The sequence below is a fragment of the Cucumis melo genome, chromosome 4 (genome assembly GCF_025177605.1).
Source record: "Cucumis melo cultivar AY chromosome 4, USDA_Cmelo_AY_1.0, whole genome shotgun sequence".
NCBI lineage: Eukaryota > Viridiplantae > Streptophyta > Magnoliopsida > Cucurbitales > Cucurbitaceae > Cucumis > Cucumis melo.
In genome coordinates this window covers 8,433,973-8,444,977 of record NC_066860.1, presented here as the reverse complement: position 1 = coordinate 8,444,977, position 11,005 = coordinate 8,433,973, and the positions used below count along the sequence as shown (strand labels likewise).

The following is an 11,005-nucleotide window of genomic DNA, read 5'->3' as shown; positions in this document are numbered from 1 at the left end:
ATATGTAACCTACACTATTAAATTGCAAATTATATATTTTATAAATATAATACAAAAATAATTGTTACGAGGATTCCACTTGAATGCTTGCATTTGCTACTGGAGAAGTACTATCTATAGATACATTAAAGCAGAGGCGACTAAGCCTGATAACACCCTATTTTAGACCAATACAAATGTTTCAACTTTTAATACACATCACTTTTTAAACAACTCATAAACCACACCACCAAAAAATTGGATTACAAAAGTTGCCAAAATATTTTAAAAATCACCTGAAATATGCTTCTAGACTGTGTTCGAAAATAATAGTAGGAGAGTTATTTTAGAAAAAGAAATTTAAGTAAAATTGATTTGGTAAAATTAATTCTTAAATAAATTTATACTGTGTACAAATTTTTTTAAAGTGATTTTTAAATATTTGGAATTGAATTTCAATCATTATATTAGGTTTTAAAAGTTAATTAAAATAATTACAGTAAGAATTTATTTCTATATTTTTTTCTTTGAATTAATTCTATATATATATATATATATGTGTGTGTGTGTGTATATATATATATATATATTAAAAGAAAATTCCAAACATACTTGAACATCTTGCCAAACCTAAGAATTGTTGTGAGACGTTTGTCATCTTTTGTTTTCATATTTACAATTAAGAAAAATAAGATTTTATAGAAATTTGGCCAACAACGCTTGTGAAATTTTCTATGTCAATAACTTAACAAAAATTACCTATCATCTAATTCTTCCAAAATCAATTTGAAATGATTTTATATTTTTTAAAAATTAATTTAGTTTAAATTTGAAAGAAAATGGTGATTTTGACCTTGAAAAACACCCTCATTCATTCAAAATTAAATTAATTTTGATGGTGAAAGATACAATCAAAATTAACGAAATAAACATGAAATTGAAAATTGAAGTTAGAATTTGGATTTAATAGGTGTGGCAGGAAAATTAATGAGAAATTAAAGAAAGTGAAGAAGGTGGTTGGCTTAAATGCACCACCAAATGTATAGATATATATATATATATATATATATATATATATATATATATATATTATAGAGATTTCAAAACCTCTCCCAGTACTAAGCCCCACTGGGTCCAATGCGATCCACCCTGCACCACAAAATTTCCACTTTATGTCAGAGGCTTCATTGCATCATTGCATTCATTAATTGAATTCATATTTAACTTTTCTATCAAACAAATAAATATTGGGTTAATTCACAAAACTAAAGGCTTCTAATTCTCTCTCCATTTTGAATTCTAATTTCACGTGTTCTTACAATTACTGTTAATCAAAAGAGCTCAGCAAATGAACTTGATAGATTTCTTCTACTTTTTTATTTAAATTACCTTTTTAGTCTCTTAAATTTTGATGAATATGTGTCTTTTTTATCCCCAAGTTATAAAAATAAATCTTTCTAGTCCCAAGTTTATAAAAATATACCCATTTGATTCCTAAGGTTTTCTAATTCCTAAATTTTAAAAAATAAATTTAAAAAATCTCTTAAATAACTTTAAACTTTTATTTTAAATAATTATATGATAGTTTAAATTAGTTAGATAACTTCTAAAATTCAAACCTTTACTAAAAACTATTTTTTTCTAATTTTAAATATCATATAACCATCTTTAAAAAATAAAAAAAATAAAATAATTGAACTTATAAAGTTATTTTTTAAAACTAAATGACTAAAGAGATATGTTTTGAAAATTCGAAAACTAAATTGGTCTGTTATTATAAACCTAGATACTAAAAAAGTCCATTTTTAAAACACATAAAACAAAAGGCACATATTCATCCAATCTTGAGGACTGAAAAGGTAGTTTCCCTATTTTTCTCATTTTGGGTTCTAAACTATTAAATTCTTAATTTTGTTCCTTATTATTTTAGATTTGCACCATTCTAGTTTACCAACCGTCATGTCTTTATTCCCTACATTTTCAAAGAAAAAATAAACAAAAATATTTTGGATCTTACCTCTAATTCTTTTTTTTTTTTTTTTCTCTCTTAAACAAATCAATGACATTGCATCGACATCGAGTATGTATACTGGACAAGTAAATAAGAGCATGACTTCAAACCACATTGAGCAATTGGATATTAGGGGTAACGTACCAGCTTCGTCTCCAAACTTTTATGATTGTGTTTTTATATGATTCTAAACTTTAAAATGTTTCTAGTAGTCCTTGGACGATTTTAAAAATGACTTGACCTAGTAAAAAAAATTTAAAGCTTAAGGTTCAAACAAATGCAAACTTGAAAGTATAAAGACAAAACTTGTAACTAAACCAACTCAAATTGAATTTTAAATTACCCAAAAATGGCACAAACCTGGCAAAAGACAGCAAATGGTTCTCTCAGAGGTCCATCGCAAGAAAGTTCACTTGTGCTTCCATCGATGAAAGTTCCATCAGCAAAGATCACCTGTTGTCATGTATGATATGGTTCAAAAATAAAAAAACTAAGACAAAAAAAATACTTAAAAATGACGATGTCATTGAAGGTTCTACTGCCTTTTCTTTTTTCTTTTTAATCATAAGTAACCATCGTTAGAACTGAGGAAGTTTCAATCAAATTTTGATTTTAGTTTTACTCAGCAGTCATCTTCTACTAGTTTGATGTGAAAAACTTCTACTTACATGCTACTATTAGGAAGGAAAAAGATAGAAGTTTGTGAAAATATTAAGATTCAATAAATGTAGAGAAGTTACGGCTATACCTCTGATGCATATCCAGGAGTTGTTCCTGGAACTGGTTTGGTAAAGGAAGCAACAGGAGAGCTTCTCTGTACAGCCTCGCAGAATGCAAGTAAAACTTCACGACTTCCTAGTTGTACAGCCTGAATGAGATATAAGAATTCATAAGACGTAATCATACACGGTATTTTATGAAGCACTGACACAAATCCGATAGGATACAGTTATATTGTATCATACAATCACTGAAATACAATACAAAAAGCAACACCAATATCAGAAATATCGAAATACAATACAAAAAGCAACACTAAAATCAGAAATATTGAAATACAATAGAAAAAGGAAAGGTTGTTGAAAAAGGAAAGGTTGGTAGCACGCTGGAGTTGGACCAATTAGAAGCTTAGAGGGAGAAATATAAAGATAAATGAAAAGCTTCTTCAATAATTCAGTTGAAGATATTCAAGTGGGTTAATTTTTGGGCGACTTTGATGGGACTCAAGCCTGAAGTGTCGAAAATTAAACATGTTTTAAATAAATAAGTTATATGTGCATTGATTTATGAGAGTTAAAAATTAAATTAAAGGATGTGAGAGTTAAAATGTTAGAGTTAATTTAGTAATAGTTTCACCTTAGTTAAATGTAGGATTTAAATTGTTGTATTTAATTATGGTATGCTCGTAACAATCCTATAAATAGGATTGAAATATTATAATCTAAATCATCCAAGTGAGAGTTGAATACATACAAAAAGTCTTCCAATAAGTTTTTATTTCCTCTTAAATATTCTATTTGGTGATATTTATTTAGGGTGTTCATCAAAGTAGTATCAGAGCTTGAGTTTAGAGTCTAAAAAAATTGTTTTTGCAAATGGCAAACAATAATTTAGTTCCCTTCCAAGTACCTCGACTTACGAAAGAAAATTATAGCAGTTGGTGTATTCAAATGAAAGCTCAACTTAATTTACAAGATATGTGGGACATTGTTAATAATGGTTATGAAGAACCAGAAAGTGATGCGGCTTTGAATCAAACTCAACGACAAGCTTTACAAAATACAAGGAAAAAAGATCAAAAGGCTCTCACCATTCATTCATCAAGCCATTGATGATAACAATTTTGAGAAAATTTCTGGAACAACTACTGCACATCAAGCATAACAAATTTTGGAGAATACGTATAAAGAAGTAGATCGAATCAAGAAGGTTCGCCTTTAAAAATTGAGAGGTGATTATGAATCACTACATATGAAGGAGTCTGAATCAATTTCAGATTATACTTCAAGATTGCTAGCAGTAGTAAATGAAATAAAAAGATATGGTGAGACAATAAGTGATGAGCAAGTAGTAGAAAAGATATTTCGCTCGTTGGATGAAAAATTCAATTTCATCGTTGTAGCTATTGAAGAATCAAAGGATTTGAATACAATGTTCATTGATCAACTTATGGGTTCTTTACAAGTCCATGAATAGAAGCTTCTTAAGAAGAACAAGCAGGCGACTGAGCAACTTTTTCAGTCAAAGTTGAAATCAAAAGACAAGAAAGACAGCCTAGAAAAAGGCAATCGAGGTCGAGGATGTGGTGCAATTGTGGGCATGGAGATTTTAGAGATCGAAGTCGAGGAAACTATGGTCAAAGAAAATTTGATGAGAGTAAGTCAAACTCAAATTCATCAAGAGGTCGTGGAAGACAACATTATTCAAGGTCAAATAGAGAAAGATCAAATAATGACAGAAAAGGCATGACAGAAGACAGGTTGAATGCTATAAGTGTCATAAATTCGAGCATTATTCTTGGGAATGCAGAATAGAGTTGAAGATAATGCAAATTATGTTGAGAAAGATAAAGAAAGCGGTAATTGTCATTGCTTCTAGCATGCAAAGGAGCGGAAACATGTGAAAACAGTGCATGGTATCTCGATAGTGGTGCAAGCAATCACATGTGTGGAAGCAAATCAATGTTCGTGGAGCTTGATGAATCTATTAGTGGCGATATTGTATTTGGTGATGCCACAAAAATTCTAGTGAAAGGGAAAAGTAAAATTTTGATCAATTTGAAGAATGGGAAGCATGAGTTTATCTCTAATGTTTATTATGTGCCTAACATGAAGAACATTTTGAGTTTGGGATAACTCTTAGAGAAAGACTACAATATTTTGATGAAGAATTATAGGTTTTTGATAGGAGATAATCATGACAATATGATTGCTAAAGTCCAAATGACGAAAAATATAATGTTTTTATTAAACATTCAAACTATTAAACATTCAAACTAATGTTGCTAAATGTTTAAAGTTACGTTTGAAAGATCCCATTGGATTTGACACTTGAGATTTGGGTATTTGAACTTTGATGGCTTGAGATTATTAACTAGGAAGGACATGGTGAAAAGGTTGCCATATGTCATTACATAAAAAGCTTTGAGATCAGACAAGGGAAGTGAATTCACTTCAAATGAATTCAAAACTTTTTGTGCAGAAAATGTAATCCGTCGACCTATGACAATTCCATTTACTCCTCAACAAAATGGACAGGAAGAAAACCATCCATTGTTCATTTGAGAGTATTTGGATGTATGACTTATGCGCATATACATGATCAAAAGCATTGTAAGCTTGATGATAAAAGTGATAAATATGTTTTCGTTGGCTATGATGCAAGCTCAAAAGGCTACAAGCTTTACAATCCTGTTACAAAGAAGATGATGGTAAGCAGAGATGTCGTGTTTGGTAAAGAAGCATCGGGGAATTGGAATGACGAACCAGAAGACTACAAATTTTTGCTTTTTCCCAATGATCATGATGAGCCTAGTGACATTGCTTCTCTATCAACACCACCATCGCCAATCACTCCACAACAAAGCACATCATCATCATCTGCAAGTTCAAGTGAAGGGCCTCGTGGCATGAGAAGCTTACGAGACATATATGATGAAACTGAAGAGTTAAGTCAGTTTTAATAATCTTACTTTTTTTTGTTTATTTGGTGACAGTGAACCTTTGAATTTTGAAGAAGCTTCGCAAAATGACAAATGGAAGATTGCTATGGATGAAGTGATAAAAGCCATAAAAAGTAATGATACATGAGAACTTTCTACTCTTCCAAATGAAAAGAAAGCAGTAGATGTCAAATGGGTGTCCAAGATAAAAAGAAATGAAAAAGGAGAAGTTGAGAGATACAAAGCAAGATTAGTTGGAAAAGGATATTCTCAAAGAAAAGGTATTGATTATGATGAAATATTTGCTCCTGTTGCTCGTTTGAAAACCATAAGGTTGTTGATTGCTCTTGCTGCTCAAAATAATTGGAAGATCATTCAGATGGATGTCAAATCGGCATTTTTGAATGGATATCTAGAAGAAGAAGTCTACTTAGAACAACCTCCTGGTTATTCTGTAAAAGTCTAAGAGGATAAAATTCTAAAATTGAATAAGGCATTGTACAGATTGAAACAACCACCAAGAATGTGGAATAGAAGAATCAACAACTATTTCCTTGATAATGGGTATTTGAGGTGTCCTTATGAACATTCTCTTTATATTAAGACTAATGGTCATCGAGATGTTTTAGTGGTTTGTTTGTATGTGGATGACTTAATTTTTATAGGAAATAGTGCAAGTATGTTTGAAGATCTCAAACGGCAATGACCCAAGAATTTGAAATGACAGACATAGGGTTGATGTCATATTATCTTGGCATTGAGGTGAAGCAATTAGAGAAAGGTATTTTCATCTCTCAAGAACAATATGCTAGAGAAATTCTAGAGAAGTTCAATATGATCAATTCTAAGCATGTCACAACTCCGATTGAAACTGGGACCAAACTGTCTGAATATGAAGAAGGAGATGATGTTGATCCTTCATAGTTCAAAAGTTTGGTTGGTAGTTTGAGATATTTGACTTACACACAACCAGATATTCTTTTCAGCGTTGGATTGGTGAGTTGATTTATGGAATCTTCTACAATTACTCATTTGAAAGTGACAGAGAATTCTTCGTTACCTCAAAGGTACACTTGACTATGGGTTATTTTATTCTTCCATCTAAAGAATTCAAGCTTGAAAGCTATTGTGATGGTCACTGGGCTGGAGATACTAATGATCGAAAGAGCACTAGTAGATATGTTTTCTTCGTTGGTAATACTGCATTTACTTGGAGTTCTAAGAAACAACCTATTGTGACATTATCAATTGGTGAGGCAGAATACGTTGCTATAGCTTCAAGTATCTGTCATGCAGTTCGGTTAAGAAACTTGTTAAAGATAGTTGGAATTTTGCAAGATGATCCAACTGTGATCCATGTAGACAATAAGTCAACAATTGCTCTAGCAAAGAATCTTGTGTTCCATGATCATAGCAAACACATTGATACAAGATTTCACTACATCAGAGATTGCATTTCAAGGAAGGAGGTTCAAGTTGAATATGTGAAGACTGAAGATCAAATTGCAGATATTTTCATGAAGCCACTCAAAGTTAATGTGTTTAACAAGTTAAGAACTTTACTTGGAGTTTTTCAGAAAACATGTTTAAGGGAGGATGTTGAAATTTTGTTTTAAATAAATAAGCTATATATGCATTGATTTATGAGAGTTAAGAAATTAAAGGATGTGAGAGTTAAAATATTAGAATTAATTTAGTAAAAGTTTCACCTTAGTTAAATATACGATTTAAATTGTTTTATTTAATTATGGTTTGAGTTAAGCTCATGACAATCCTATAAATAGGATTAAAATGATATAATCTAAATCATCTAAGTGTAAGTTGAATACACACAAAAAGTCTTCCAATAGTTTTTATTTCCTCTCAAATGTTCTATTTGGTGATATTTATTTTTTATTTCCTTTCAAATATTCTATTTGGTGATATTTATTTGGGGTGTTCATCACACGCTTCCAACATGAAGATGAAGGTTAGATAATCATTATTCTAAGGTTTGCTTTTTTGTTTCTTTTTCTTTTAGTTTTAGGCCAAGTAGTGGCCTTTTCCATTAAGTTGCTTAGTCTTGGGTTGGGAAAGATTAAATGAGCTGCTTTTCTTTCTCAAGGAAGAGGTCTAGTGTGTCTCATTCATGCACCGGAAGGAGACATACACATCCATTTTTTGAGAAAGAAAAAACCCAAACTGCGAATCAAATACATATATGCGATACCAATTCTTTGCCTCACATGAAGCATTTATGGAGAAAGTGAAGCGCAGAAAACCTGTACAGTGTCATGGCGGGGGGCACGTGGAAGTGGCTGCACTTTGTAGCCTTTTGATTGCATGACTTCAGCTATTAGGATCATTCCCTGATATCGAGAAAAGATGGATAGTAACCTTCACTCCAAAAAAATTCAACCCGAGAGAACTAGGAAGAAAAATCAAAATTCCTGAAGAATCAAAATACCTTAACTGCCTCACCAACCATTTGAGGTGAAAGGAATAATCCTTGAAAAAAAGTCCTCATAATATCACCAGGGGTAGAGCCCATATCCACCCCCAAGCCAGGTGCAGATAAACGAGCTGCAGCCGCTTTCACCCATTTGGCTCGACCTGCAACGTATCCACCACAAGGTGCAAGCGTTCCACCAGGATTTTTTATCAAACTTCCTGCAATTAAATCCGCGCCCTTCCAACAATTACAGATAGAAATGCTATTCATCAACAGGAGAAAGGAGCTTGAGATCACTTACCACAGAAGGAGGTTCAGTGGTTTCCACAAATTCTCCATAACAGTTATCCACCATCACCAAGCAATCAGGGTTTTGCATCTGAAAATATTAGCAAATTTATTTTATTTACTGGATAAATCACTTTTAATATACAAAGAAAAATAATAATATATAAATTTGTTTATTAAAAAAAAACAGAGAGATGAGAAAGTAGAGAAATTGGAGGGTAAGTGAAAATTAGAGAGACTAGGGTAAGTTTCAGAGATTATTGAGGAAAAGATAAAGATAGCAGAAGCAATATTTATGATCTCAATAGTAGGCAAGATGTCATTCTGAGATATCTAATTTTCAACCTGATTACTTGGGATCTGAAGAATCCAGAAAATATTTAGGGAAGCAAGGACACTTTATCAGTGAATGACGAACACTTAAAATTACAAAACCGAGAATTGGCTACAAAAATGACCTTCCACTCAATCCAACTCCAAAAGTTATGATATGCAATCAAAACACATACCTTGATCAGCCTTATTGCTTTTCCTATTTCGTCAACACTTAAACTTTGTCGCCAAGAATAACCACATGACCTTTGTATGAGCGCACATTTTGTTTGAGGTTTCAAAGCACTTGCAAGTTTTTCCCAGTCGAGTCCACCATCCTCGGCAAGCTGAACAAGAAAGCCAAAAATTCAATATGATAAAGTTTGAAACCATGCAACATATCACTTTATATGTATGGATTCTAGTAGCTCACTGGAACTTCTCGATACTCCACTCCAAAATCTTTCAAGGAACCCAGCCCCTGGGAGTCTCTTTTCCCAATGACCTCCTCTAGTGTGTCATATGGAGCACCAGCTACTGCCAAAAGCTGATGGTTAAATTAGTTTAAACCATATTCAACCTTCAGGAGATATAATCACAAGATGAAAAATGAATTGATTTCTTACTAAGTTATACTCACCTCATCCCCTGGCCTCAAAAGCGCAAATAAAGCACATGTAATAGCATGAGTACCTGAGAAAAACTGATGGTAGCACAATCATAAACACCAAACTTTGCAACTACTTCTAAACATAAATATAAAGTTAACAACTGCTGGAAACCTGTGATCGGACTATTGCAGATTCTGCTCCAACTATCTCAGCAAAAGCATTGTCAAGTGCCTCACGTCCTCCAGCTTCGTCATGACCATAACCAGTGGATCCTCCAAAATGCTGGTTGTGAAATTTTAAGAAACGCCACTCATCAATCAAGTGGAGTGAAGTACTTATTGCTTCACAAGAAACAAATAAGCCAAGGAGACTGATAATATGTATACTTTCACAATATTTTTCAAATCAGTTCTAACAAAAATGATGCCCAACAACATCAAATAGATTACTAATTCGTTTTACAATGTGAAGTATTGCTATGCAAGAATTTATCTAAATGTGCATAGGATTGATTTACTGACATGAGATCCTAATCGAACATTCTGAAAGGCTTTGAGAACTTTAGCAGAATTACGTGCCACCAAATCATCCACTGCCCTGAATTCATACTGCAAGGAGTCTACCGCCTTAACAACCTGCTGATCAACACTTGATACTAAGCAGCTAGAGAAGATATTTAACGTATAAAAAGATCTACATGCTACCTACAAGAATTGGATTCTAACTAAATTCAATAGTTTTCAACATTGGATCAATGTGACATTACAAGAATTGCAAGAAGAAAACGGGATTTTATCAGTCTCACCCATATTTGTCGACATGGAGATATATCCATAAATTAATTATCTATTGATATCTTTTGTAAATACTAATAACAACATCATAACTTAGTTTGGAAAAAGCAACTTAATTATTAATCAAAATAAATTCTATAATTATTTTGACTTACAGAAATATCATAGGATGTTTTGTGGATATATCCCTACAATAGTAATCTTGATAACGATGTTGGCACCAAATTTTAATCCGTGGTCTCATCCTAAACTATACTTAAAATAAAACTTAAGCCGAAAAATTCAGTTAAATAACTTAAGCTGATAGGTTAGGTATTTGAGAGATTGAGCTTCCAAGCCATTAGCATTCCGGGGGTTAAAATTAGAAAGGGAGAAACGAGATTTGTGGGTAGAGATTGAGAAGTATTGTTGTTACCTCTGGAGCAAATGGTGTGTCGGAAGTGTAAGGTTTAGGATGGAGGTTGACGGGTAAAGAAGTGCCGGAGCGAAGGGTTGCTGCGGGAACAAGAAGGGAAGCTGTGAAATTAGGGGAGGGATAAGAAAGGATAGAGAAGGATGAGCCCCACATCTTCCAGAAACTCACCAACTTCGTCTTCCAAATTGTAACTTTCGTCTCTCTAAATATCCGGTTTTATTTTTATGGGATTTTTACAAGGAAGCTTAAAAAAATGGAAAATCAGACGAAATCACCCAAAACAAAAAGCTCAATATTAAAAGCTCTTTTTCCATATATTTTCCAAGTTTTTTTAAAAAAAATATAACAAATTGACAAAATTTTAAATCATAAAGAATAATTTTAAAAACGGAAAAAGATACAGACCCACAATGGCAAATATAAAAAATGTCTCAGTCAACACGTGATTAATTGGTCACACGCACGCGTGTAATTCTTATTCTAAATGATCATGATGCACGCTC

At 32.4% G+C, this 11,005-nt stretch overlaps 1 protein-coding gene across 6 annotated transcripts; it reads right to left on the bottom strand.

Annotated features, from left to right (window-relative positions):
• Positions 1-896: 896 nt before the first annotated feature.
• Positions 897-10,711, bottom strand: LOC103495002 (uncharacterized). 6 transcript variants are annotated; one of them, XM_008456423.3, is made up of 12 exons: positions 10,503-10,711; positions 9,815-9,928; positions 9,465-9,575; positions 9,323-9,385; positions 9,116-9,229; positions 8,880-9,029; positions 8,384-8,461; positions 8,098-8,319; positions 7,919-7,999; positions 2,739-2,858; positions 2,351-2,443; positions 897-1,128 (listed from the first exon to the last, which is right to left on the bottom strand). In XM_008456423.3, exons 1-12 carry the CDS (start codon positions 10,653-10,655, stop codon positions 1,069-1,071), a joined length of 1,359 nt encoding a protein of 452 aa, XP_008454645.2. In that variant the 5' UTR covers positions 10,656-10,711; the 3' UTR covers positions 897-1,068. The 6 variants fall into 6 exon arrangements, 4 of the variants coding, with proteins under 4 accessions (XP_008454645.2, XP_008454643.2, XP_050939210.1 ...); XM_008456421.3 differs by having other exon boundaries at positions 7,913-7,999; positions 10,503-10,708; XR_007820062.1 differs by lacking the exons at positions 897-1,128; positions 2,351-2,443; positions 2,739-2,858 and adding exons at positions 5,096-5,400; positions 5,476-5,589; positions 5,682-5,755 and having other exon boundaries at positions 7,913-7,999.
• Between the last annotated feature and the right edge of the window lie 294 nt (positions 10,712-11,005).

Excerpts from the sequence above, each read along its gene's own strand:
- LOC103495002 (XM_008456421.3), bottom strand. The coding sequence starts at position 10,655 with ATGTGGGGCTCATCCTTCTCTATCCTTTCTTATCCCTCCCCTAATTTC. Across the intron at positions 8,320-8,383 it reads CCACTGAACCTCCTTCTGTG|GGCGCGGATTTAATTGCAGG; the intron begins GTAAGTGATCTC and ends AATTGTTGGAAG. Across the intron at positions 2,444-2,738 it reads CTCCTGGATATGCATCAGAG|GTGATCTTTGCTGATGGAAC; the intron begins GTATAGCCGTAA and ends ACATGACAACAG.